Here is a 26,287-nt window from a genome sequence, read left to right as displayed (position 1 = left end):
CTAGTAACCTGCAGGGAAGGAGAACTCGCAAGGTCTCTTGGCACCTGTTATTCCTAACAGCACTTTCCCCACAGAATCCATTGGAAGATCCCCTGTCTTTGAGATGGTTGCCCATCACTCACATACTCCACTTATACGTGGCAAAGCTGACGAAAGTGGCCAGAAGGGAAGGGAGAGCAGCAGAAAAGTCTGCTCATGGTCTCAGAATATCACAGACACACAGACAGCCCATCCAAATCATTCAGAGCTTACTTACCAATGCAGTGGAATGTCACAGCCAATAGAATAAGGACCATGGCAAGCAAGGATGCCCACGGAATCATCACCCAAAACAGTGAGTCTGAAATGGGACAAAGATGTGTTGGCTCAGAGGGGTAGAGTGGCTCCTCAGGGACTCAGGCAGGATCTGCTGTGGGCTGAACCAAGGGCTGTCTCCATACAAAGAGGAGCTCCACCCCTGAGTCTTGGGAGTGTTGCTCCTGCAAAATCCCCACTTCCTCATGGAAACCCATCTTTCTAAGCCTTGAGGGAAGCTATCGATTTATTTTTTTACTTAAAAAGGCCTGTTGTGACATCATATCATGGGTTTGTTTTGGATCATAGAACATAGGAAGCTGCCATATTCTGAGTCAGACCATAGGTCCATCTAGCACAGTATGGTCTACACCAGGAATTCTCAATGTTGGGTCCCCAGAGGTTATTGGACTTCAACTCCCATAATCCCCAACCAAAGGCCACTGGGGCTGGGGATTATGGGAGTTGAAGTACAACAACATCTGGGGACCCAACGTTGAGAATCCCTAGTCTACACAGACTGGCAGTGGCTTCTCCAAGGTTGCAGACAGAAATCTCTCTCAGCCCTATCTTGGAGATGCTTCCAGGGAGGGAACTTGGAACCTTCTGATGCTCTTCCCAGAGCGGCTCCATCCCCTAAGGGAAATATCTTACAGTGCTCACACATCAAGTCTCCCATTCATATGCAACCAGGGTGGACCCTGCTTAGCTAAGGGGACAAGTCATGCTGGCTACCACAAGACCAGCTCTCCTCTCCTTTTATTGCACACCCCACACCCAGGAATACTGTTTGACGTTCCCTTCCTCCCCTGTGTCAGGAAGGGCCTCCATTTGTTCTCAGGGTCACTCTCTTCTCTCCTACCAGCAGCCACACCCTGCCCCTCAGCCTTCTCTGTGTGTGTGTGTGTGTGTGTGTGTGTGTGTGTGTGTGGTTACATCATCTACTGCACTCCCAAAACCCATACAGAATCTGATGGGTTACTGTAGTTTGGCTTTTTGAGCATTAAAAAAGTTCTTTGGCAGACGCATCCTTCCCTGGTGTATTTTGGGAAGGAAAACTGCATCAGCATGGAGACAGGCGGCACATCTGTCTTGCCTGCTTCTGCCAAGGAACCTTTTATGCTTAAAAGAAAAAAGACAGACTTTGCCATTGCAGTTAGGACCCTACATGACATTTCTTTGTGGCTTTTGTTGGATATCTCACAACATCAGCAAGGGTTCCAATGCCCCTCTGGCCCCAGCCTTGACACCCAAAACATGTTCATGATTCTGCATGGGTTATTACAGCCTGTAATGCTGCTGAGGGGGCCGCATCTTCCTCCCTCCTTGAAAGAAAAATTGCTTCTCATATTCGACCACGCTGTTCCTCAAAAGAGCCTTACCTTCCTTGCTGTGAGGTTTCTCATCAGGCTGCTCCCAGGCCAAGTCCAAAGGCCCCCACAGACCATCATGTTCCACATGACACTGGTACAGCTTCCTCTCTTTGGGGTCAATCTCAATGCTGAGCCAGGTGTGGTAGGTCCCATCTGAGTTGGGAGTGACTCCTCCATGGAAGGTCTCCTGCTCCCAGACCTCCCCTTCCTTCCTCCAGGTGGCATCGATCTCCTTGGGGAAGAAGCTATCCGCTCGACAGAGGAGAGTTTCCCGGCCCTCGTAGGCTGCCTTGTGTATCACTTTCACCAATGGGGGCTCTGTGAAAGTGGCACCATTGATGTTAACACTGACACTCACTGTTGGTTGGATATTGCACTTTAACAGAAGCAAGGTACATCACATGGCCATCTGGTATGTTGGAAACCATAGCATCCCCAAGAGATAGCCTCCAAAGGAGGAATATCCCAGCTTTTGTCCTTACATTGAATATTCCTAAAGGCAGTAATTAGCAGTTTTTTTAATGAGCTCTTTCATGGGTTTCGGGTAAATATTTCCAGGCCTCCATGGCTGAACTGATTATGATTCCTGTATTAACTGAAGGAATAAGGTGGAAACTGGCTGATTTTGACAGTAGTTCTGCTTGACCAATCAAGAGTCATCGTTTCCAAAAGCCAATCCTTTCTTTCCTTCCATTGTCAGCTGGGGTGTGTTAATGCCCAGTTTCCAGTGGCAGCTGGTGGCCACTGGGACTGGGGTGCAGGGTAGAGGGGAGCTGACAGGCAGCTAATGGTTGGCAAACAATGTTTTTCGTATGGGCAAAATGGGGTTACACCTGTGCAACTGTTGTAAACATGACTGCCACGTTGAAATGTGAAGTAGCTCTTTACTTTCAATAGCACAACTCAGAACTGCCTTTCCCCACCTCTTGGTATACACGTTCCAGTCAGAACACTGGTCTCCACTGTAATTCTGGGGCACAACCTGAAGGTTGAAGATAAATCTCTAAAGCAATTTAAGATCAAACTAAAATATTATATCTCTTTGGGCATTTGATAAGTATATGAATAGCTGCAGTGAATACAAAATAAACTGAACTGAATTCAGCATATATTAGATCAGGGATTCTCAGCGTTGGGTCCTCAGATGTTAATGGACTTCAACTCCCATAATCCCCAAACGAAAGGCCACTGGGGCTGGGGATTATGGGAGTTGAAGTCCAATAATATCTGGGGACCCAACGTTGAGAATCCCTGTACTAGATAAGCACAAACATTAGGGAAATACTACTACTGATTTGGAAAGATAATTAAGTTTAACATTAAGAGTCGATGAATCTTTAAGGTTGTTCTCACAACCACACGGGGGAGCAGAAGGGAAGGAAGGCACCTACCTCGCTGCTCCCACATGATGTGAGCTTCGAATGGGCTCTGCCAATCATGCGCCCACACGAACAGCATGGCAGTGAGCTCCAGAGCCCAGATGGGAGGGCGAAAGCTCGTGCTGGGTCCTCCAAGATCCCACAATGCAATGTGTGAGTAGCAGAGCTGCTGCCCTCAGTACTGCAGCAGCTCTGCTCTGCCTGGCCCCCCTCTCTCCCCAACTCTGTGATTAAAAGGGCCATTAGCTGCCAGATCTGGGCCACTGGACTCTGGGCTACCCAGGCATGGATCTGCTCTGTTGGGAGGATTCCATTGCCACAAAAGTACAGAGCTTCCTGTGTTAACCCTCCCCTAGCCAAGTAACTCTGGTCATAAGAACAACCTTTTTGAGTAGTATCTGTATATTTATTTCTCCTAAACATACCCGTCACTAATCCCATGTGTGGCAGCTCTTGTGAGAGTTTGCAAGCAGTTGCATTGGGGACGGGGGAGAAAATAGGCGGGCTGGCTGGCGGGGAGCAGGAGGTGGTGGGCCAGCCCCAAGCAAGCTGGCTAGCTGGCTGGCCCACCAGCCAGAAGCCGTGGCGTGCGGGAGGGGAGAGAAGCGGGCCGGGCAGGGGTGGGGAAGCGGGCCATTCGGGCAGCGGAGGCACAGATGCTCTGAGACCAGCCCACCTAGATTTTTTTTATTTCTCCAAATATTCAAAATTATTCCTGATTGATTCACTTTTCTCCAGCCATCAATTGAACAATAGAGCCATCTATTGTTCCATGCCTTTCAAATATTTTCTGTTCAAAATCATAACCTGCCCTGTAACCTTTGGACTGAAATCCGCAAGCATTCATACATACAGCTATTGATAGGCAATTTTGTTTTTGCAAGTTATAACTGTCTGCTCAACTCCTTAAGGAATTTCTTCTTTAAGATGGCCTAAACATACTTGCTTCCTTGTAAGCGAAATCAGTGGAAAGTAGCTTCGGGTAAGCATGTCTGACCAGCACTGAGAGGCCAGTCTTGCATCTGGCTATACCTTCATTCCATCTCCTTTCATCAGAAAGCAATTTGTTCTGCCATAAATTTGTCCTGGCAGAACTGGGTGGTGGGTGGAGAAGAGTGCAATAGGAAAGGTCCCTTTTGGCTTCCACCCTTGAGAACTCCTTCAACTGAAAACCCAGCAGACAATGCAAAAAAGGCTTCTGTTGGCACCGATTACAAGGGAATCAACACAGCTGGCAAACTGTGCCAACACACTTCATTGGAGAGCCCCACGCTCTACCTCCAAATATGACCATTAGATGCTGTCACCTTCCTTTTGCCCTCACACTGTCCAGCCTTTCCAGGCTCACCTTTTCTCCCTGGGCAGGTGGGGAGGGGGCTCAGCACACACCCAGGTGCTGAAAAAGGGTCCTGCATACTTTTCAAACCTTGCACCCACCCACTCTTCTGGTTCATGCAAAGGAGGCAGGAAGCTTGAGCACCCACAGCTTCACCACGGCTTCCTTCCTCACCCCCTCCTACTTGCCTAGGAGAAGCAGTGAGAGGGAGAGGGGAGAAGGGCAAGGTTACAGAAAGGCATCATGGAACCAAGGGTACTGCTAGGTAGTTAAAAGATCTGGGGTCTGAGCCCACAGCCCCACTTTTGATAACTAAAATCAATCATGCCCCCCACCCAGGAATAATTAGGCATCTAATATTATAATGCAGCACCTGTGAAGGAGGAAGCAACAGAGAGCCAGATGGTGGGGCTAGGAGCTCTCTCCCATGCTCTGTGCAGGTGCCTCCACGGCTGCACTTCCCTTCTGAAAGAGGTCCTGGAGAAGGGAGATGGCAATTCACTGGGGACTCATGCCTTCCGTGTTTTAAAAAAAACCCATTAGGGACATAGGAAGCTGCCATATACTGAGTCAGACCATAGGTCCATCTAGGTCAGTATTGTCTACACTAGGGGTGCACAAGTCAAATACCCTGGTAGGCTGGAACCAAACATGACTTGGTATGCAGGGGACGAGATAAATTATTAAAAATATTAATAAAAGCACTTATTAGTTACTCATTAACAATATTAATGAAAGCAATTATTAGTTACCCATGGCATGAGAACGTAAGAGGAGGCTCCTGGCAACTTTTCCTCTTCCCTGTCCCCCATGCACTTTCAATGCTTGCAGAAATAAATTCTGAAAGGGGGATGACCCCACCAAGTCCATGGGGCAAGGTGGCATTTTGCACCTCACCTCAGGCACCACAGTACTTTGGGCCACTGCTGGGGCCAGCAAGAAAGTCCCTGCAGGCCAGATCTGTCAGCGGCTTCTCCAAGGTTACAGGCAGGAATCTCTCTCAGTCCTATCTTGGAGAGGCCAAGAGATAATTACAAACACTTCTTTAAAAAGAGGCTTTTAAATGTTTTATCTACTGCTTATATCTGGTAGGTTTTCCAGTTCAGTTTTTTGCTTTCTACCAATAACTTTTATTATAAAACTTTTAAGATTTGTAATCTTAAATGCGTCTTTAGCCTGGTATTAACTAAAGGTAAAGGTGTGCTGTCGAGTCAGTGGACTCCTGGCGACCACAGAGACATATGGTTTTCTTTGTTTAACTAGTTTAACTTTATTAATCTTTTACTTTACACTGTATTGGTGTTGTTGATGTTGTGTGAGGCTGTGTAGTGGAGGGAAGGGTATAAATATTTTAAATAAATAAATAAAAATGCCCCATGGGCCACCCCCTAATGATGCCCCTAGATCAGGGTTGCTCAGCTTTGGCCCTCCAGCTGTTTTTGGACTACAACTCCCATAATCCCCGGACACAGTGGTCCACAGCCAGGGATTATGCGAGTTATAGGCCAACACCTGCAGGAGGGCCGAAGTTGAGCAGGCCTGCCCTAGACGGTTAACACCACAACACCTTTCTGATGGTGTTATTTGATGGAACACCTCTGGCTAACACCACAACTCTTTTCTGTTGTCTTCCCCTACCGTTGCCTCCTCCCGCGCAGTATGAGACGATGCCTTTCAGCACCTTCCTATATCACTGCTGCCCGATATAGTACCAGTGGGGATTCGAAGTGGCAATCTTCTGCTTGATAGTCAAGCATTTCCCTGCTGCACCACTTAAGGTGAGCTGGCTGGTCTACTATTACTATGGATATTTATATATGCTGCTCTTCAACCAACGTTCTCAAAGCGGTTGTGCTTCTCAAAGCAATCCTCACAGCTGCAGCCGTAGGAAAGCAGGGAGGGGGAGAAGGAGGGAGGGGAAGGCTGCAGAAAGTGTTGTGGACAGAACACTTCTGCCACAAAAACCAAACATGCTAGATAATTGTTTTCAGCCTTGTTTGGGAGGAGAAGGCAACCCCATGGAAGGAGCGGAAGCTGGGGGCAGAGAGGGGGGCTGTTAGTGCACAGGAGCCTGCTAGTGCTGCAGACGTAAGGGCCAAAGGTGCATATATCTACCCCTGCCCCAAAATAAGGCATTGCAGCAAACCTTTAGGAAAATATGCACCCAGCAACAGCTGCAGACCTGATCATGCCATCAAGCCTCTGAGGGATCCTGTGGGATAATATGACTGGGGGTTGCTGGCAGTTGGACAGAATACCTGTCAGTCAGCTTTTCTGACTTCTGGCTGGTAGGGAATGATTTATGTCAGAACTAGTGGTGTGCAGTTTGAGTCACCCTTTGGGTCAAATTGGGTGATTCGGAAATTCGACCCTGACTTGGGGCCGAGAATTACCCCCAATTTGACCTAAATCGATTTGGGAGATTTGAACACCATTTTGATGCCTGTTTTTCTGAGGAAACAGGCCTCAAAATGATGCTTTTTTCTGGGGAGAGCTGGTCTACCAATTGGGATCAGTGGGTAGATCAGTCCTCCACTCTGGACTTGGTGCATCAGCCCGCCTCAGAGGACTGGTTGACCCAGGTAGACCAGTCCTCAGGCTAAGTCCGGAGCAGACAGCTGATTTACCTGGTTATCCCAATTGATAGACTAGCTCTTCCTGGGAAAACGGGCCTCAAAATGGTGGCCAAATAACTCAAACTGGCGCAAAAAGGGCGCACTCATACCCTTTTACCCAGGTAAAAGGCCGGGGGAAATTCCTGAGCTACCCAGAGAGGCAGTGCTGGGATTGGCCTCGATTCTGGTACTTCACACTAAGTCTGGGTAGGGCTGCTCATGAGAACAGCCTCGTGGTGTTTTCTATTTTTAAGGTGATACAAATCTTTTGATATTTTTAGTTTAGTTTAGTTTAGTTTCTAATTTGTCAAGCCACACAGGAAGCTGCCTTATACTGAGTCAGACCATTGCTTCATCTAGCTCAGTATTGTCTACACCAGTGTTTCACAACCACCGATCCGTGAGCTGTTGGGTACCGGTCCATGAGGGTACCGGTCCCTCACACGTAGAGGGGTGGGGCCTGGGATCCACGGAGCCTGAGCTCTCCAGAGCTCATTTCTAGGCAGGCAGCCCTCATTGCTGGATAACATTAATTTAGCTTCCTCAGATGAACATTATCCAGCAACGAGGGCTGCCTGGAAATGAGCTCTGGAGAGCTCCCAGTGGTAGCCTCTGTTGGAAGTGAAGGATTCTGCGCTGACTCATGGCTCAGTGACGGAGAGGGACAGACTAGTGAGTCAGAGGGCTAGAGGAGTCAAGACATTGGTCATCCCTTCTCTACTGCTCTGACACTATCCCTTTGGAATGTAGATTGCTATTCTTAGGGACTTCCTGCCTGCCTGCCACTTCCTCTTCCCATCCTTTCCCTTCCCTTCCTTCTCCCTTGCAACATGCGAGCTCCTCTCTCCCTGCACCATGTGTGCAGAGATGCATCCATCTGCATCCAGCTAGCTACATAAATTAGAGATCCTATCTCTCCACTTTACTATCTAGAATGGAGTTCACTAATAAATACTCAAATTGATTTGAAAACAGGAACTGGGTCCAAGATATTTCACTCTCAGCATACATGCATGCCTGGTCAGACTCCGCTGTGTTGTGCCTCTGTGCACTCTGCTATATTAGAAGGGTATCTCTTACCAGAGAGAATTCCCAACAGCCCCTACCAGCCCAAAATTGTTTTTGGGGGCCTGGGGTTGGGGTGGGGGTGGGGGGTGACCCCTATACTAACTGCTGTTCCGGGAAACTGCACACAAAGAATGTACTGGTGCAGGACTCCAAAAACATTGAGAAATACTGGTCTACACTGACTAGCAGCAGTGACTCACGAAGGTTTCAGGCAGGAGTCTCTTCCAGCCCTACCTGGAGATGACTGGGAGTGAATCTGAGACCTTCAGCACACAGATACTCATCATATGAACATAGGAATGTAGGAAGCTGCCATATACTGAGTCAGACCATAGGTCCATCTTGCTCAGTATTGTCTTCACAGACCGGCAGCGGCTTCTCCCAGGTTGCAGGCAGGAATCTCTCTCAGCCCTATCTTGGAGATGCTGCCAGGGAGGGAACTTGAAACCTTCTGCTCTTCCCAGAGCGGCTTCATCCCCTGAGGGGAATATCTTGCAGTGCTCACACAACAAGTATCCCATTCAGATGCAACCAGGGCAGACCCTGCTTAGCTATGGGGACAAGTCATGCCTGCTCCCACAAGACCAGATCTCTTCCCACATCCATTGAGCTATGGAGTATCTTATTGCACTCACATGTAATTACCCATTTAAATGCAAACCAAGGTGGACCCTGCTTAGCAAAGGGGACAAGTCATGCCAAGGTATTGCCAAGTTGTCCAAGGTATTTTGTGGTCACATACTCTGTACTCTTCACAAGTGAATAAACTGGACACAGGTCAGGGAAATGTGGGTTATTCCCTCCAAGGGAGGGACGATGGAAACACTGCTCTTTCCTGGTCTAGAATTATCACCACCCTTCAGTTCCTTCCTTAACTCACAACTTTTTTTCTTACGACACTTAACATTTATTTTAGTAAACCAAGCAAAGAGATGTGGAAGAGACAGAAGCTCCTTTGACTCCTGGCTGCTCTGACTGGGTGTGGAACTTGCAAGTTAAGGCAACTACCTTAACTTCTGTGCCATGTACGTAATAAAGATTTTGTACAGTCTCCTATATTACACGAGCTTTACAAATTAGGCTCCTTGCCCCCACATTTTGCCAGCTCAACATTCGACTGAGGAGGGAAGCATCCAGGAAGGAATTTAATAGGTGTAGCTTCCCTAGTTACTTGCTAGATATAGCCCCTGTTGAATTTCTGTCTGATGCATCTCTGCAAGGCAGAGTGCTTCCCCCAGATGCCATCTATATAGTAAGTGTCCCGACAGAAATTCAGCAGGTCTGCAATACATCCACCATTACTATGCGCCTGACAGATTTCTGTTACATTTTATTTATTTATTTATTTATTTTTACACTTTTGATCCCGCTCTTCCTCCAAGGAGCCCAGAGTGGTGTACTATATACTTGAATTTCTCCTCACAACAACCCTGTGAAGTAGGTTAGGCTGAGAGAGAAGTGACTGGCCCAGAGTCACCCAGCTAGTTTCATGGCTGAATGGGGATTTGAACTTGGGAAACGTGTCATAAACAGGCTGCTATGAGACCACATGTGTTTTAAAAAACACTTTACCATTCCAAATAAGTACTCACCACAGTTCAGTCCTTTCAAGTGTACCATCATTTGGAGCAACTGCCACCCTCTCCCCACAAGCTGCCTCCCCCATCCTCACCTGTCCTTAGCAAAGTCTCCTTCCCATAGTCAAGGTACGTTTGCAGTCTCTGAAAGCATTTCTTCTCCAGGTAGCCTTTCCATATCCCTTTAATGGTTGGTTCAGCCTCCCACTTCCTCTTGGTCAGTGGAGCCTTCGCATCATTGACTGCCGTCCAGGTGAAGGTCTCCTTGTCCAGGCTGATGAAGTCCCTCCCATCATAGCCGCACTGCATAAACCTTCCTTTCTGCTTCCCATCTTTGCTCAGCTCACAGCCAAGCAGGCACTGCCAGGTATGAAGCCCTGAAAATGACACACAATGCAGGATCATCAGAGCTGCAGCATGACAGACCTCTACCCCTTGAAACCCACAACTCTTGATTACTGGATTTTTTGCAGATGCTTCCCCCTCCAAACCATAAGAATAACAAAAGTGACATGTGAGGAGATGCATCTCTTCAGGGTGTTTAAAGATTTCCCATCTCCATCCCCCTTTGAGATTCCTTAGAAGGTCAGGATAAAAATGAGAAAACGTGGTACATACTTAATCGATGGAATTTTCTGCATGGGATGTGGTGATGGCCACTAGCTTGGATGGCTTTAAAAGGGACACATTCTTGGAGGACAGGTCTGTCAATGGCTATTAGTCTTGATGGATATAGGTTACCTTCTGGTTCAGAGGAGAGCTGGTCTTGTGGTAGCAAGCATGACTTGTCCCCTTAGCTAAGCAGGGTCTGCCCTGGTTGCATATGAATGAGAGACTAGAAGTGTGAGCACTGTAAGTTATTCCTCTTAGGGGATGGAGCCTCTCTGGGAAGAGCAGAAGGTTTCAAATTCCCAGCCTGACTTCTCCAAGATAGGGCTGAGAGAGATTCCTGTCTGCAGCCTTGGAGATGCCGCTGCCAGTCTGTGAAGACAATATTGAGCTAGATAGACCAATGGTCTGATTCAGTATATGGCAGCTTGTTATGTACCTGTGTTCGAGGATGCTTCCGAATACCAGTTGCAGGGAAGCAACAGCAACAGAAAGAGTATGCCTTCATTCCCTGCCTGTGGACTTCCCAGAGGCATCTAGTGGGCCACTGTGGGAAACAGGATGTTGGACTAGATGGGCCTTGGGTCTGATCCAGCAGGGCTGTTCTTATGTTTTATCACTTGGTGTGCCTTGTTCAGTAGTAGTGGGAACTCCCCATGTATGAGCAGCCTGCTCATCTATGCAGAAGAGAATTCCACTTCCTCATCAGAGAGGGTTTCAAGCTCTCCAAATCTGGGCACCCTAATTTGTATGATATGCAAATCATGCAAATTAACTGATGCACTAACCAGTTGACTTGTATTTGCTCTGGATATCTACCAGAGCAAAATAATTTTTTACCAGAAAATACCAAGACAATAAATGAAGACTACACGAAGTTTGTGATATTAATAGCAATAACAGAACAAGAATAAAAACAATGCTGAGCTTTTCAGTTAGCCTGCAATCCTATACAACTTACTTGGGAGAAATTAGGATTGAAACCAATGGTACTTCCAAGTAGGCATGCATAGAATGGAATTGCACTATTAAAGCCCCAAACCTTAAACATTACAATATACAGGTAGGCAGTGATTTACATCCAAGTCAAGCTATCCTCTCAACTGCCCTACAGAGATCCCCTGCTGAAAAAAACAAAGACAACATTCCTCAGGGGGGTGACTTATTGTGAATCTCTCCCAGCCAGCCTCCTGTGCTTTACCTGCCTTAACTGAAGTCCAGGTTGAGCAGAATAGTGATCCCATGTTTTGCTCCATAACTCCATTTCTACAAGGAGTTTTTCTTTTCTTTACTTTTTAACGAAAGCTGGGAATTTGGGCCCCTTGCTTAAAATCTGGGCACTACCCACAAATCCGGGAGGAGATGGCAACCTTATAATCAGGATTTGACTTCTTGGGACTGAGTCTTTGAGATCAGATATTGGTTGCAAAGGCTGAGGCTCTGTTGCTAAACTGGGAGGATCTGGAGATTGGCTGTTTGGCCTCCGGGCTCCTCTGGTTCAGGAGTACAATGAGGAGGGAGAAGGGGAGCTCCCACTTGATCTCTCATGCACCTGAAACTCCTGATGGGATCAGGTGAAGCATGATCTGACTCACTAGATGAATGGGGTGAGCAATTCCTCTGGTGTTTGCTGTCAGTGTGCTTCTTGTTTCCATCCACACTTGTTTCCATCCATGTGAGCGACTGTGGGGGGTAGGGTTGGCACATGGGGCGATTCCTGGTTAAATTCCTCCTGGCCCCTCTTGAAGCCAGGCTGAGTACCTCTGGATGGATTTGGGCTCAGGAAGCCCTTTCACCACTTCTGTACCTCTTTGACCCCCCCTTCCCCCCCAGTCTGCAGTTTCTTCTCCCCACCTCCTGTCCATAGGGGGAGAAATATGTGGGTGCAAATCCATGCCTTCTTCCCCTCTACTCACCTCCACTCTGATTGTAGCGACTCCTCAGGGTCAGGAGAGCCTGCCTGAAAAATAATTCAGCATCCCAAGCATGATGGGTCTCCCACTTCCAGAACTGGGCATCCTCCGCCTTCTCCATCCAGGCAACTTGTGGCTGGTCCTTCCTTGTGCTGCTGTCATAGCGAGTAATGAGTTGGTCATCCACATACCCCAGCTGAGTGAACCAGGGCAGACCCTGGACGGGCTCTGAGACCCCCAGGTAGAAGTGGTGCAGGGAATGTGAGGAGGAGCCTGGAAGGAAAGTGAGGAGGGCATAGTCAGGGGGAGTCTGCAGCCTAGGGAACCCCAAACCACAGTCCTACAAAGAGCCCACAACCCTCCAAAAGCTCTCACCCCTTTTCAGGAGGAGGAATGTGGAGCCACAGCACCAGTGGCAGAGGGGAGGCTACCAACAGCTCCTCCTTCAAGGCTGACCATTCCATGGAGCCAGGTGAGGTGTAACAAGGTGGCATGTGTGGGTGGGTTTAGCCATGGGTACCATTCTACTTTCCTACCTGCCTTGCACCCTGCCCACCCTCTCTCTCTCTCTCTCTCTCTCTCTCTCTCTCTCTCTCTCTCTCACACACACACACACACACACACACACACACACACACACATCCCTTCTCTCTGCCCCCTTCCCTCCCTGGCCGTGACAGCCACTGTCTCCTCCTGCTCCAGGGTAAAGGGGTGGGGAGGAAGAGTGGCCAGTTGCATGCTTCTGGCAGGAGGAGGAAAGAGTGATGTGCATCTCATGCTAGCCTCCACTGGCTTATGCTGCACTGAAATGTGAGGAAGAGGCTCATGTAATGAGGAAGAGGTACGTGAAAGATGAGGAAGAGGCACCCAATGGGGTGCCACCACAACATTCACATGCAACTCACAGCTGAACCCAGACACAGATCCACTCTTCAGACTGGAAGGAAGGAAGGAAGGAAGGAAGGAGGGAGGGAGGGAGCTTGGCATTCTTCACACAGCAGGTTTTACCGTAAGTTTACTGCAAGCCTTTACTGCACACTCAAAGTTGTCCCAAAAAAATGACGCAAAAAATGGATTCTTTAACCCCGTATATAAATCGGCTACACTAATGGTGGCGCAGCCCCTGGTGGCGCAGTGGTAAAACTGCCGCCCTGTAACCAGAAGGTTGCAAGTTTGATCCTGACCAGGGGCTCAAGGTTGACTCAGCCTTCCATCCCTCCGAGGTCGGTAAAATGAGTACCCAGAATGCGGGGGGGCAATATGCTAAATCATTGTAAACCGCTTAGAGAGCTTCGGCTATAGAGCGGTATATAAATGTAAGTGCTATTGCTATTGCTAATGCACAGTGAAAAGCCCACATTGTGTGTGGTGTGCTCCCCGATAGTTCGCAGGGACTTTGGGGTCAATCTGCCTGATGCGTGAATGCACACCCTCCATTCCGGAAGAGATGCAAGCTAAAGGGCTTTAAAAACCCCGGGGATGGCCCAGGCAGCAGCTGAGCCTTGTAAAGAAAGGGGAGAGGAGGAGAGTGGCTAGAAAGCAGCAAGGAACTGCTTCCGCAGCTTCCTCACAGGGCAGGCCCGTGAGATGTGTGAAGCAGAAAGGACCCCCACCCCACCTTCCCAGACCTTACTCAGGAGCCCAATTGCGTTTGGTGCATTGTGGTTGCAGGAGCTGCAACATTTATCCCTCTGTGTAAACTGCCTTGAGCCATTTTTGGAAGGGCGGTATAGAAATTGAATGAATGAATGAATGAATAAAGTAAATAAATAAATAAAGTAAATAAATAAATGAAATGAAATAGATAGATAGATAGATAGATAAGTGTCCAATGTGTATTTACATAAGGATGTCCGTGCCTTCAACTTTCATTTCCCAGTTTCCCCCAGAATCTAATTAAGTCAGAATCTAATTAACTCTTTGCAAGGGACTTTTTTCTCATTAGGAAGGGCTGGATATTGCCCTCCTTCACTTTGATGGGACAGACCCTGGAGGAAAAAAAGAGAGAGTTCAAGCATGGGTCGGCGGGGGTGGGGGGAAATCACATGTTCCAGCAGGGCATCATGATTCTAATTGATACACTCCAACATGTGCATGTTAATCACACTGTGACTCAGTAGGCAGCAGTGATGGTTTAATGCAGACCTGCTCAATGTAGGCCCCCCAGCTGTTTTTGGACTACAACTCCCATAATCCCCAGCCACAGTGACCAATAGCCAGGGATTATGGGAGTTGGAGGTCAACATCTCCAGGAGGGCCAAAGTTGAACAGCCCTGGTTTATTGCCTAAAATGAGAGCAGGGCCAGGGCTCTCAATTCTATGTATTTGGAGAGTGGTTGTGGGTTTCAGTGATGCGGAGGAAGGATTCCGCATACTCAAACACTCTCCACTTGATTTTAAACGTTGCTTTTTAAATGGAGGGAAACTGTGCCTCCTACCTTCTGTACAACGTTACCTAGCTTTGTTCTGGTTGGAAAATAATTGTCACCAGCAGTTCTGACAAGGAAAACTGGTTTTTCTGTTTTCTTGTATTAGTAGGAGGTGTGTAGGGGGTGCTTGAAGAACAGCTCCTGGCTGCTCTTAGCTTGGACTGGAAAATTGAGAGCCTGGAGAGTCACTGCCAGTAGGAGTAGGAAATACTGAGCCAGATCAGTGATCCTCACTATTTTCGAAGCGGGCGAAAAACCTTCAATGTGAGAGCCATTTCCCATTATGCTGACCTCCGCACAGAACTGTGCTTTTCTCAGTGCTGGGAGGGCCCTTTAAGAGAGATGGAGCCCTCTTTTAAGAGCTATTAGAAGGAAAGGACTAAGAAGGACTACAATTCCCAGCACCCTGTGCACACCTTCCAAAATAGTGCAGGGACTCAAGAGCCCCCCCTTCGCCAGCACTGGGCAAAGCACAGTGAGAATGAGGCATTGTGAGAATGCCCAGGGAGAATGGTCTGATGAGAATGGTGCATGGTGTCCCACCTGGTGAGAATGGAAGTGTCCTAGTGCCAGGGGACTGTGCAGAATATTAATTCTTGGTCGAAGCATCACATAGACCCAATAAACCATTAGTCAGGGAGCTGCGCTTAGGGCTGATGGGGGCCACCACCGAGTCCCAGGCCTTGCAAGGAAGAACACTGAGCTAGATGCACCATGGGTCTGACTCAGCATGCAGCAAATTCCTATGATCCAGCCCTTCTCCCCAGTTCTGGCCATAACTGATTTACATGAGCTGCTGCAAAATTTAAAAGCGGGTGGGAGGGATTTTTGGAGGCGGGGGGAGAGGGAGAGACACTGCACATAGCCACTTCTCTAAATTCCCAGGGTTTCCTGGAATTAGCCATTCTATTCAACACAACTCTTATCTCTATATATAATTCTCCTAGACGTACTTGTCGCTAATCCCATGTGTGGCAGCTCTTGCAAGAGTTCGCGAGTGAGGGGAGGGTGAGAGGAAAGTGACGGCGGCAGGGAACATAAGGCCAATGGACAGACCAGTGAACGGGCAGACAGAAAAAGCGGCTGGCCAGGCTGCTAGCCAGAGAGTAAAAACATTGGAGGGTGGAAGAGGGAAAGGGGGGGCTGAGAACGAGGGAGAACTAGAGGCGAAGATGCTCTGCAGCCTGGCCAGCTAGTTTTTATTTAAAAAGCTGCTCCACAGCCTCAGTCCTTGTATCTTTTTCCAGGAGCATCACCCAGGACTTGTATCATGGGCATGGATTTTAAAAGCCAAGCTCTTTTCTTAAGGAAGGCCAGAGTAGTGTATTATTTCTGTGCACGTAAACTGGGAGCAGGAACGACAATTAATAAATGCAACTGCAGGGAAGAAGGACTTCAGAGGTTGAATCTAAAATTTCCTTTAGACATGGAATAACATTCTGCCCCTGAGAGGGAGCTTCTGCTTGAGAGGCATTTGGGCAATTTTAGTACCTGGTCTGATTCAGTGTATTTATTCAGCAATTATCTATGGACAGAGATGGGCTGTTCAGCTCGAGGGATAGGAGACACAGAACATTCATTACACTAGGGATGAAACTAAGAATTTCCATGAAACATTTATTTATTTATTTATTATTTAACTTATATACCACCCAAACTTTAGTCTCTGGGCAGTTAACAATGACATAAAAAGAATTAAAACAAATATAAAAGATTAAAACAGTCTAACAATTTAAAAACAGTATAAAATTAAAACCTACAAATTTAAAAAGCTGAAAAAGCTTGGGTGAAGAGATGGGTCTTCAGATGTTTTTTAAAAATAGTCAGAGATGGGGAGGATCGTATCTCAGCAGGGAGCGCATTCCACAATCTCGGGGCAGCAATTGAGAAGGCCCGTCTCCGTGTGGTCACCAGACGAGCTGACCTCCTCAAGTGACCTCAATGGGTGGTGGGGCACATAACGAAGAAGACTTCTCTTAAATACCCAGATGTTAAATAAACATCCACGACTGACAGAATTCTATTTCCACTAGATTATACTAAGGCTGCCAAATAGCACATTTTAACTTTGTGCCACTGCTTTAGAGAAAATAAGCTTTATTTCCCTGTGTGTTTTTTTTTAAAGCCTTGCCTCTGAGTTTTTGTTGCCCTAAGGGCAGGACTAGAACAAATGGTTTGACATTACAAAGAAGCAGCTTTAGACTGGTCAGTTAGGAAGAATGTCCCAACTGAAAAAGCTGTTGGACAGTGGAACAACCTGCCTTGTACAGTGGTGGTTTCTCCATCACTGGGGGTGGGTGGGGTGGGGGGTGGGTTTCAGGCAGAGGCTGAACTGACATTTGTCAAAGATGCTGTAACAGTTTCCTACTCTGAGTGTGGAGTTGGTCTAGAAGATCTTCAAAGGTTCCTTCCAGCTCCAACATCCCATTATTCTCTCTTCTCCTCTGATGTCCCCTAACATTATCTTACACTGCTCCGGCTGTTTGTTATTGTTGTGGTTCCGAGTAAATCCCTCCAGTTTGGCCTAAAAGCATAGGGGCACATGTGTAGCATACATGTATGTGAGCAAGCAAGGTAACACAGGGATATTTGCTGCCTCACTGAAGGTGCTCAAAGGTCACCCCCAAGGCTTATATAGAAAACATGTACGTTAGGGGGCAGGGATTTGGAGAGGGCGCTGCTTTGGCTGGGAAGTCCCCAGATCTACACTCATAGTGCCCAGTGCATGCAATGAGAATATCACTACACAGTAACACTCACCTTCTCTCACATCCACCCCCGCACACCCCATTAAACTGCACAGCACAGAAGTTGGGAGTGGGAGGAGAGATTGCACCTGAGCCCAACTCTAAGGCACGTTTGACTGACAACAGTTGGAGGGGGGCATCACCCCCCCACACACACACACCAGGGGAAAAGAAAAAAGGCCCCTCCCCTTACTTCCAGCACCCAGTTCCAGGCTGGCTCAAGAATATGAACCATTTTCAGTCCTTAATAACAGCAGTGGAAAATAGCGCGCAGTTATGGTGAAAGCAGACAGAAACTAAAATGTGTCCCATTTAGCAGAAACCCAGTTTATAGCAACAGGCAGTGAGGTTAGTGAGGGCTGAATGACAGGAAAACAGCAGACAATGATCAAGGTTTACTCATAAGTTTACTCAGTTGACATGAATGTGATAGGAAAAGAGAGAATGTAATACGTCGACATAAATCAAAACCCTCTTTATATGTGGCTAGGACTGGCTGCAGTGCATAGCACCAAGCAGCAAAGTGGTCCCTGCCCCAGAGTGCTTACCTAAGTTAGGGAATGTAGTTTTGCAGAAGTTTTGGATAAGAACCCCCAATGCTCCTCCACTTTTTCCAGGCCCAGGAAATGCATTGTCTAGAGCAGGACTACACAACCTCGGCCCTCCTGCAGCTGTTGGCCTACAACTCCCATCATCCCTGACTATTGGTCATTGTAGCCCATATAGGAATTGTGGGGATTATGGGAGTTGTAGTCCAAAAACAGCTGGAGGAGTGGAGCAGCCCTACTGGTGTAGACACACCTCCACATTTTACATCCTCCCCTACAGATTCTGCCCCCCCCTTTCCTGTCTAAACCCCTGCTAACATGGCAAAGAGGCACCTTTTAATGTGGTGATTCTCTTTATTTAGCAGGGGGAGAGTAACTGGCCCTATCCACCCTCAGCACAGTACCTCCAGATGTTTACCTCTAAGTACCTCTAAGAAGATGTTTCTTCTTAGATTGTGAGCCCTTTGGGGACAGGGTTCCATCTTATTTGTTGATTTCTCTGTGTAAACCGCCCTGAGCCATTTTTGGAAGGGCGGTATAGAAATCGAATAAATAAATAAATAAATAAATAGCAGGAAAGAATGATGAAGCAATCCTTGCCCCCAAAGGCTTGAATGTCTACAAGTTGGGGAGCAGGGATTTGCAAAGGGCCCTGCTTAAAACAAAGAGCCTGCATCTCTGCCCCCAGTTTTTGCATGAGAAGGAAATACACAGCTTACAGCTCTCTCCCTCTCACAAACACACACACACCCCATTTGACTGGATGCAAATCCTGTCCTCTCTGCTAAGCACATTGTGGGTGGTGTGGGTGTGTGTGAGAGTGTGTCAAACCAGAGGATAAATATGTGACCAACAGGAAAATTATATTTAAATCTCACTTTATCACATAAAACCCTACTATACTAGCAAAGCATAGTACGGCATACAACATGGAGTATCACCAAGTCTAAACCAACAAAACAAACTTTGTGTGGGCTGTAAATAAGAAGCAATAAGAAAATAGATTTAAGGGGGATAAATTTCATTCAAGTGCACAACCCTCCCCAAATAATTTCCCCTGTAAAACAGCAGAATAATGAGTGAATTAAAGGTAAGGTGTGCCTTTAATTAAAGAAACGTTAAAGTGCAAATTTATCATTTACCACTATACTATTATTTATATACTGCTTTTCAACAAAGCTTGCAAAGTGGGTTACATAGAATAATAAATAAGATAATGATTTAGTCGTTATTATGATTGTGTTCATTTATATGGAAAGTTAAAGAAATCCCAAAAGGCGGGATTACACTGCCAACTGTAAAATAACCCATACATGGTGTAAAGAGAGTGTTATATGGACACACAATCGAAAGAAGTTTGCTCCGTAAAATGCAAAGCTGGTGGGGCTCCCTCTTTTGAGTCCACATTGCCCACCCTACCTTTGGAGAAGGGGAGGAATGCACAGAAGGTGCTCACCAGAGCAGCCCCCCTGCAGGACAGCAGCTGCTCCCAGGAGCGACAGAGAGCCTCCAACCCTCCAGCCCCATTTTGCAAACCCAGGGCTTGAGGTACCTGCACCCAGGCAGATGGGTGCAGGATGCCCAGGGGCGTAACTATCATCGGGCAAGGGGAGGCGGATGTCTCGGGGGGCCCTGCCTGGGGGGGGGGCAGAGACATGTCACATGCTTCCCCCACCCAGCACCCGCCCAGGCTTCCTTGAATGACTTTATTTCAATTTTCCTCCCTCCTTCCTTGTTCCGCGGGAGCTCTGTCTGTATTTCATTGTCTCTCCTCCCTTCCCGCTCCCCATTGCCACTCAAGTTTTGCCTCGTGGCTGTGGGCTCCTCCTCCTTCCCCATCCATTGGCTGGCGGTGCAGCATGTGCATTCAGTTCGGCTGCTGCTGCCTGGAACACGCGCGGCGAGCAAGGAAGAGAACGACGCCATCGCAGCCTGTGCCGCCAAATTCTGAATCGAGCTAGTTGTTAGTGACTAGCGAGAGTTGAGACAACACAAGCAAACTTCAGACATGAGCAGCAGGACTCAGGAGCCCTCAGGTTAGCTGACTGTTCTTCGCCAGGCATGCTTGCCCATGGGTGACTGTCTCCTCCCACCCTGACCTGCTTCTTCCCTCGCCTGCATGGGCATAATGGCCCACTTCTCCCGACTTCCCCCCTCCCTGCCTGCCCATCCGGCATCCGCCCGCATGGCTGGGCATGGCCCACTTCTCCCCCCACCTCCCCAAAACCCCTAACAGACTTGCTTCTGCAAAGCACCCCCCAGCCGGTACAGCTTTCCTCCTTCCACCCGGCGCCTTCTCTCTTTCTCTCCTCCGTCTCCCTTCTCCACTTCCCTAATCCCTCCCCATTGCAGTGCTAAACATAACAGGCTCCAGGATTCGGAAGCTGAACCTTGTTAAGGAATCGGTCCCTCCTCCTCCTTTAGGTTAATTAAGGGCACAAGGAGGGATGTGTAGCCTGTAGAGGATGGAGGAAGGGGCATTACAAGAAATGCTAAAGATCTTCTTGTAATGCCCCTTCCAGAGGCGTAACTAGGGAAAATGGCGCCTGGGGCAAGCACTGAAATTGCGCCCCCCCCCCCAACATCTGACACGCACTCTCTCCATCCAAGTATGTAACTCAGCTTTCTCGTCCAGAATGATTAGCTTTTACTAAGCTGTTCCTATTTCTGTGCAAGCAACTCAAAATAAATTTGCTCACAATTATGAATTATGATTCCATGTGGTTTCTTCCATGTGACATTTGCTTACAATTATGACTTACTAGTATTTTTAAGCCCGTTATGATAACGGGCGCTAGCTTTCTATCCCGTCTTTTCTGTCTCTCTCTCTCTCTCTTTCTGTCTCTTCCCCCCCACCTTGTCCCCTCTCTCTTTTTGTTTTTTGTTTTGTTGTTGTCTCTGTTTTTGTTCTTCCTTATTTTGCTTTTACTTTTTTTTTTGGGGGGGGTGGATGAATAACGGCCAAAATGGCCCATGAGAAGGTGGCCGCCCCCGCCTATCGCCCTCCCGCGCACCCAGCTGCCGGAGCCCACCTTACCCGCTCCAGCCCGAAGGAGAAGAGAGGAACTCGGAAACAGAGCTATTCTCTGTGTTAAGCTGCTGCCTATACTGTTGCAATGGACGCAATAGGCGTCCTTTGCGTCCATAGCGGCAGTTTGAGCAGTGACTTAGCACAGAGAGGAGCTCTGCTCGTGAGCTCCTCTCTTTTCCCTCGGGCTGGAGCGGGTAAGGTGGTCTTCAACAGCTGGGAGGGCGATAGGCGGGGGCGGCGACCTTCTCATGGGCCATTTTGGCCCTTAATCTTTTTTGGGGGGGAGCGGGGAAGGTGATTTTGGGCAGCTGGGAGGGCGGGTGAGCAGGCGGCGGCGGCTGTGAGCGGGCGGGGGCCTCGTTGGCGGCTTCGCCGCCACCTCGCCCAGCTTCCCTGTCCCCCATCTCGGTCTTCCCCTGCCGCCATTGCCCTCGCCTTTTTCAGGGCGGCCGCTTCTGGTTGCCTCGGCCTCCTCTCGCCGTGCCGCAGCTCATGGCTGAGGCGGTGGCTCGGCCGCCGCCTCGGCCACTTTCCCCCGCCGCCACACACCGGCTAATGGCCGCCCGTGGCTGTGGGACACTGGTGTCTGAGGTCCTGTGTCCCTTGGGCTCTTCTGGGCCTGCGCTTCGCGCAGGCCCAGAACAGCCCAGGGAGGCAGGGACGCAGATCCCCAACGTTCCAAAGCCACGGCCACTCACTTAGCCTTTTATTATATAGGATGATTCCATGTGGTTTCTTCCATGTGACATGGAAGAAACCACATGGAATCATAAGTCATAATTGTAAGCAAATTTCCCTTTTTGCACTTGCAATATTTTTTTTAGTGAACATAAAAAAAGACTCACTTGATCTTCTAAATGTTGAAGTATATACTTTATCCCCCTGCCCCAACCGACAATTAATTCCAGCTATTTTTTTCAAGGGCTACTAGTTTTATTTACAAACTGTTTGGCAGCACCATGCTTAAATAATCACTAATTGCTCCATAAAATTGAACCATAAAAGTTTTATTCACTGTTCATCTGATTTTCAGTCTAGTTAATTAAATTGGTGGAGGTTTAGACTTTCCTGATGGGCTGAAGCAACTAATCCACTTTGATGATGGCACAGAATTAAATTAGCATGCATTACATAGTGAAAAAGTTCAGGGTGGGGGAAATGGGGGGGGGATGTGGAACCTTGCTATGATAGCAAGGTTCTACATCCCCCCATCTCCCCCCTGAACTTTTTCAGTTAAAACATGGTTAGATTATAGGGGAGTAAAGACTTGAATGAGCAAAAAGGGAAACTGGTGGCAAGAAATACAACTGAAAACTTCCCCCTTCTATGCTGAGCTGGTGCTGGGCAGCAGCAGGCAAACTGTGGCTGAGGAGAACAGCCCGTCCCCATCCCCGTCCCCGTCCCCCATTCCCTTTCCCAACTAACCCGGTGCAAGAGAAAATCTGTCTGTGCCAGTTACAGGAATGAGTTGGGCAGAGGAGGACAAGAAGGACAAATGGAGACTAAGCCTTTGAAGCTGCCTGCAAGAAGCAACAAGGGTGTGCTGTTGCTTTGGGGGAATCAATGTTGTGATAAAAGTAGTAGTTGTCTTTTCCCTCCTTTGACATTTCAGACACACAATACTAGGGCTGCCAAATGGAAAAGAGAGCAGGTCTCCTGTAGAGATGCAGAGAAGAGGGAATTTCAGCAGGTGCAGCTTGTCATGCAAGGGAAAGAAAAAGCTGTCCTTTCCCCACTTGGCAGCCCTACACAATACATCTCCAGTATACTTTTCTCACAAGGAAACGGAACACATAAAACACTGCTTTGAAATGTCCTAGTGAGCATTGACATATTTGTCATTTATTTACTGGTATTTAAAAAATGTATGCCCTGACCTTCAGAATAGCTATTCTCAGGGTGACTGACAAATCATGGAAAACCAATGAAAAAAACCCAGAACCAAGTAGAACAGCAGAACCATAAAAGCATAAAATAGAGAGACAGAGAGAGAGAGAGAGAGAGAGAGAGAGAGAGAGAGAGAGAGGAAGGAAGAGAAAGAAAGGAAGGAAGTCAGACAAGAAAAGAGAGAGGGGGCAGAGAGAGAGGGAGGGTGGGAGGGAGAGATAGAGAAAGAAAAACAGGAAAAAAGAGAGAGGAAGGAAGGAAGTCAGACAAGAAAAAAGAGAGGGGGCAGAAAGAGAGGGAGGGAGGAAGGAAGAGATAGAGAAAGAAAGAAGGAAAGAAAGAGAGATGAATGAAGGAAGAGAGAGAGAGAAATTGAGAGAGGAAGGAAGAAAGTCAGACAAGAAAAGAGGGAGGGAGGGAGGGAGGGAGGGCGAAAGGTGGGGAGAGCCAGCCAGATGGGGTGATGCTGCACAGCAGAGGGTGGCAGAGCGTGTGCGCCCGGCGGGGGGGGGGGGGGGAGGGCTGTTTCCACGTGCCGGGAAAGGGGGTCAGGTGCGACCCTGAGCTGCTTGACACAAAGAAGCCTCCTCAGTAGGAAACGCGGAGCCTGAAGCCAGCCGGAGCTCTTGCAGAGAGGCGGTGGCTGCTGCTTTGCATCGGGCTCATTTCTCCTCACTTGGTCCCTCTGGCTTAACAGGCGACGGGCGTAGCAGGTTTTCAGTTTATTCAAAAACAGCAACAACCCAGCAAACCCGCTGAGCCAGAAGGGTCAGTGGAACCAAACCACGTATCTTTGCCTGCGCACTGAATGCCGACATAATTCACTTCATGCAATTCTCAAGTAAGGACTCACTCAGGAAGCTATTTCTTTAAGTCAGAATAAGAGATCAAGCTGGGACTAACTAATGCAGTTTGACTGAATTAAGCCCTCAGGGGCAGGCTCACAGCTGGATTCCCCCAGCCCACACCTATTGTTTCCTTGCTCAATGCTCCGTCCTTGCTTGTCCTCCTGCTCCTACGCTGGCTGGCTGCCGAATCCTTCCTTCCTCCGTCCTGCCCGGTCCGCTCCTTTCCAGCCTGATGCACCGCACGGCAAGTGTGTGCACGTGCAGGCAACGAGCTCTCCCAGGCCAGACACGCATGCGCGACTGGCGTCAGAGGACTCTCGGGGTTTCGAGTGTGAAGAGAGACAAACTGAGAGCTGCCTTGCCGATGCTGCAATTTGCAAAGCAGGCAGGCACTACAAACAGGACGGCAAACGTGGCGCCCAGTGCCGGAACTGGCGCCAGGACGGGGGAGGGGGAGGGGGGCTGACTAAAAAAAAATTTTTTTTCTCAAAAAAAAAAAAAATCCCCCCCCCCGAAAAAGGCAGGGGATCTTCGGGGGTACTTTTTGGTGCCACCCACGTGATCAATCAGAGTGGCGCCGGGGGCATGTGCCCCCCTGCCCCCGCTATTGTTACGCCCATGGCCCCTTCCTCCACAAAATAGATGATGTAAATACGTTGGGGTGAGGTGAGCCTGCTGTGTTAGCCTACATAGCGAATGCTGGTGAACTAGGTGGTAGTTGCAGCATCAGTCTCCTTAGATATGCACGATTTCTTTTTATCCTCCCCCCACACCAAGTCTCTGGGTTTGTAGGCTCTGTTCCACATCCATTCCCCTCTCCTGGTCTAGGTTTAAGAACTCAAGGTCACCTGTTTCTCAGGTAGGATTTGTGGCTATAGTGGATCCTTCATTTTGCCTACTCTGCTAATCACAGTAATAAAAAGCTTTGAAGCTGGAGAAAGTAAGGCAGAGTCCATGCAGTTCTGCTTCTTTGGAAAGATATACAGGTGAAACTCAGAAAATTAGAATATCGTGCAAAAGTCCATTAATTTCAGTAATGCAAATTAAAAGGTGAAACTGATATATGAGACAGACGCATTACATGCAAAGCGAGATAAGTCAAGCCTTAATTTGTTATAATTGTGATGATCATGGCGTACAGCTCATGAAAACCCCAAATCCACAATCTCAGAAAATTAGAATATTACATGGAACCAAGAAGATAAGGATTGAAGAATAGAACAATATCGGACCTCCGAAAAGTATACAGTGTACTGTGCTTGATTGGCCAGCAAACTCGCCTGACCTGACCCCATAGAGAATCTATGGGGCATTGCCAAGAGAAGGTTGAGAGACATGAGACCAAACAATGCAGAATTGCTGAAGGCCGCTAATGAAGCATCGTGGTCTTCCATAACACCTCATCAGTGCCACAGGCTGATAGCATCCATGCCATGCCGCATTGAGGCAGTAATTGCTGCAAAAGGGGCCCAAACCAAGTACTGAATACATATGCATGCTTATACTTTTCAGAGGTCCGATATTGTTCTATTCTTCAATCCTTGTGTTCTTGGTTCCATGTAATATTCTAATTTTCTGAGATTGTGGATTTGGGGTTTTCATGAGCTGTACACCATGATCATCACAATTATAACAAATTAAGGCCTGACTTATCTCGCTTTGCATGTAATGCGTCTGTCTCATATATCAGTTTCACCTTTTAATTTGCATTACTGAAATTAATGGACTTTTGCACGATATTCTAATTTTCCGAGTTTCACCTGTAAATAGACAATTTCCTGAAAACATTGAGCATTGAGTCTCAGCATTATGTTCAACAAGTGCTAAAAGTTCATATTGGAATGCCAGTTACACACCTGCTCTTTCTTTGTACACCTCAAACTTTGGTCCTTACTCTTGTTGCCTCATGCCTGTTTATCCTTCTGTGTTAATTCTTCACTCCTCTTACTCCCCGCCCCCTTGTATTTTTGAGATGATATTATGGTAAAGTTATATGAAAGATGGGTGCCAGATGTTTGGACAGGAGCGCAATTTCAGTGCTTGCCATAGGCATCAGTGATGATGGGGGGGGGCATTTTAAAATCTTGTCTCTGGGCCCACTCTGACCTTGCTACGCCCCTGAGGACGCCTAATGGTTCAGTGGGGAAGCAACCTGCCTAGAGAGCAGGAGGCTGTTGGTTCAAATCCTAGCAGTGATATAGGAAAGTGCTGAAAGATAGCAATGGTAAACCGCTCCTGTATTCTACCAAGAAAACTACATGGCTCTGTGGTCGAAACTGACTTGACAATCTTTCTTTTCTTTAGAAGGGTGCAACAAATGCTGCCCAGCACAGGGGGAGCGAGGTCTTTCTTTGCCCCCCAGAGTCACTCAGCTGAGGGGCCCCACCAGCAGAAGCACAGGCTCCCCCTGGAGCAAGAGAGAGCCACCCCCACGGTCTCCCCCCCCCTTCAATTTTTGCACGGCAAGTACGTGCTCCACACACATTTGTCTGTGTGCGAATCCTGTCCTCCACTCTGCCTCCCAAGTCACTCACTCACCACCGGTGGCGGCAGCAGCTGACCCCAGGAGAAGCAGACACAGGCACCACTCAAGCAGCCCCATCTCGACCTGGAGCCCACAGCAAGCCACCATC

At 48.1% G+C, this 26,287-nt stretch overlaps 1 protein-coding gene across 1 annotated transcript; it reads right to left on the bottom strand.

Annotated features, from left to right (window-relative positions):
* Positions 1-26,287, bottom strand: LOC128343827 (major histocompatibility complex class I-related gene protein-like). Its single transcript, XM_053293265.1, has 5 exons — positions 26,193-26,287; positions 12,168-12,437; positions 9,738-10,019; positions 1,677-1,985; positions 1-8 (listed from the first exon to the last, which is right to left on the bottom strand). The coding sequence occupies exons 1-5, from the start codon at positions 26,284-26,286 to the stop codon at positions 1-3; spliced, it is 963 nt and encodes a 320-aa protein (XP_053149240.1). The 5' UTR covers position 26,287.

The sequence above is a fragment of the Hemicordylus capensis genome, chromosome 2, assembly GCF_027244095.1.
Source record: "Hemicordylus capensis ecotype Gifberg chromosome 2, rHemCap1.1.pri, whole genome shotgun sequence".
Taxonomy (NCBI): Eukaryota; Metazoa; Chordata; class Lepidosauria; order Squamata; family Cordylidae; genus Hemicordylus; species Hemicordylus capensis.
Note: the sequence above shows the minus strand (reverse complement) of the source record. Positions and strands in the feature narration are given on the sequence as shown.

Bases quoted from the DNA above. Each gene is read 5' to 3' on its own strand.
- LOC128343827 (XM_053293265.1), bottom strand. From the start codon at position 26,286: ATGGTGGCTTGCTGTGGGCTCCAGGTCGAGATGGGGCTGCTTGAGTGG. The intron at 12,438-26,192 runs GTGAGTGAGTGA...CTTTCCTTCCAG, and splicing joins AGCTGCTGCCGCCACCGGTG to GCTCCTCCTCACATTCCCTG. The intron at 1,986-9,737 runs GTGAGGATGGGG...CCACTTTCACAG, and splicing joins GGAGACTTTGCTAAGGACAG to AGCCCCCATTGGTGAAAGTG.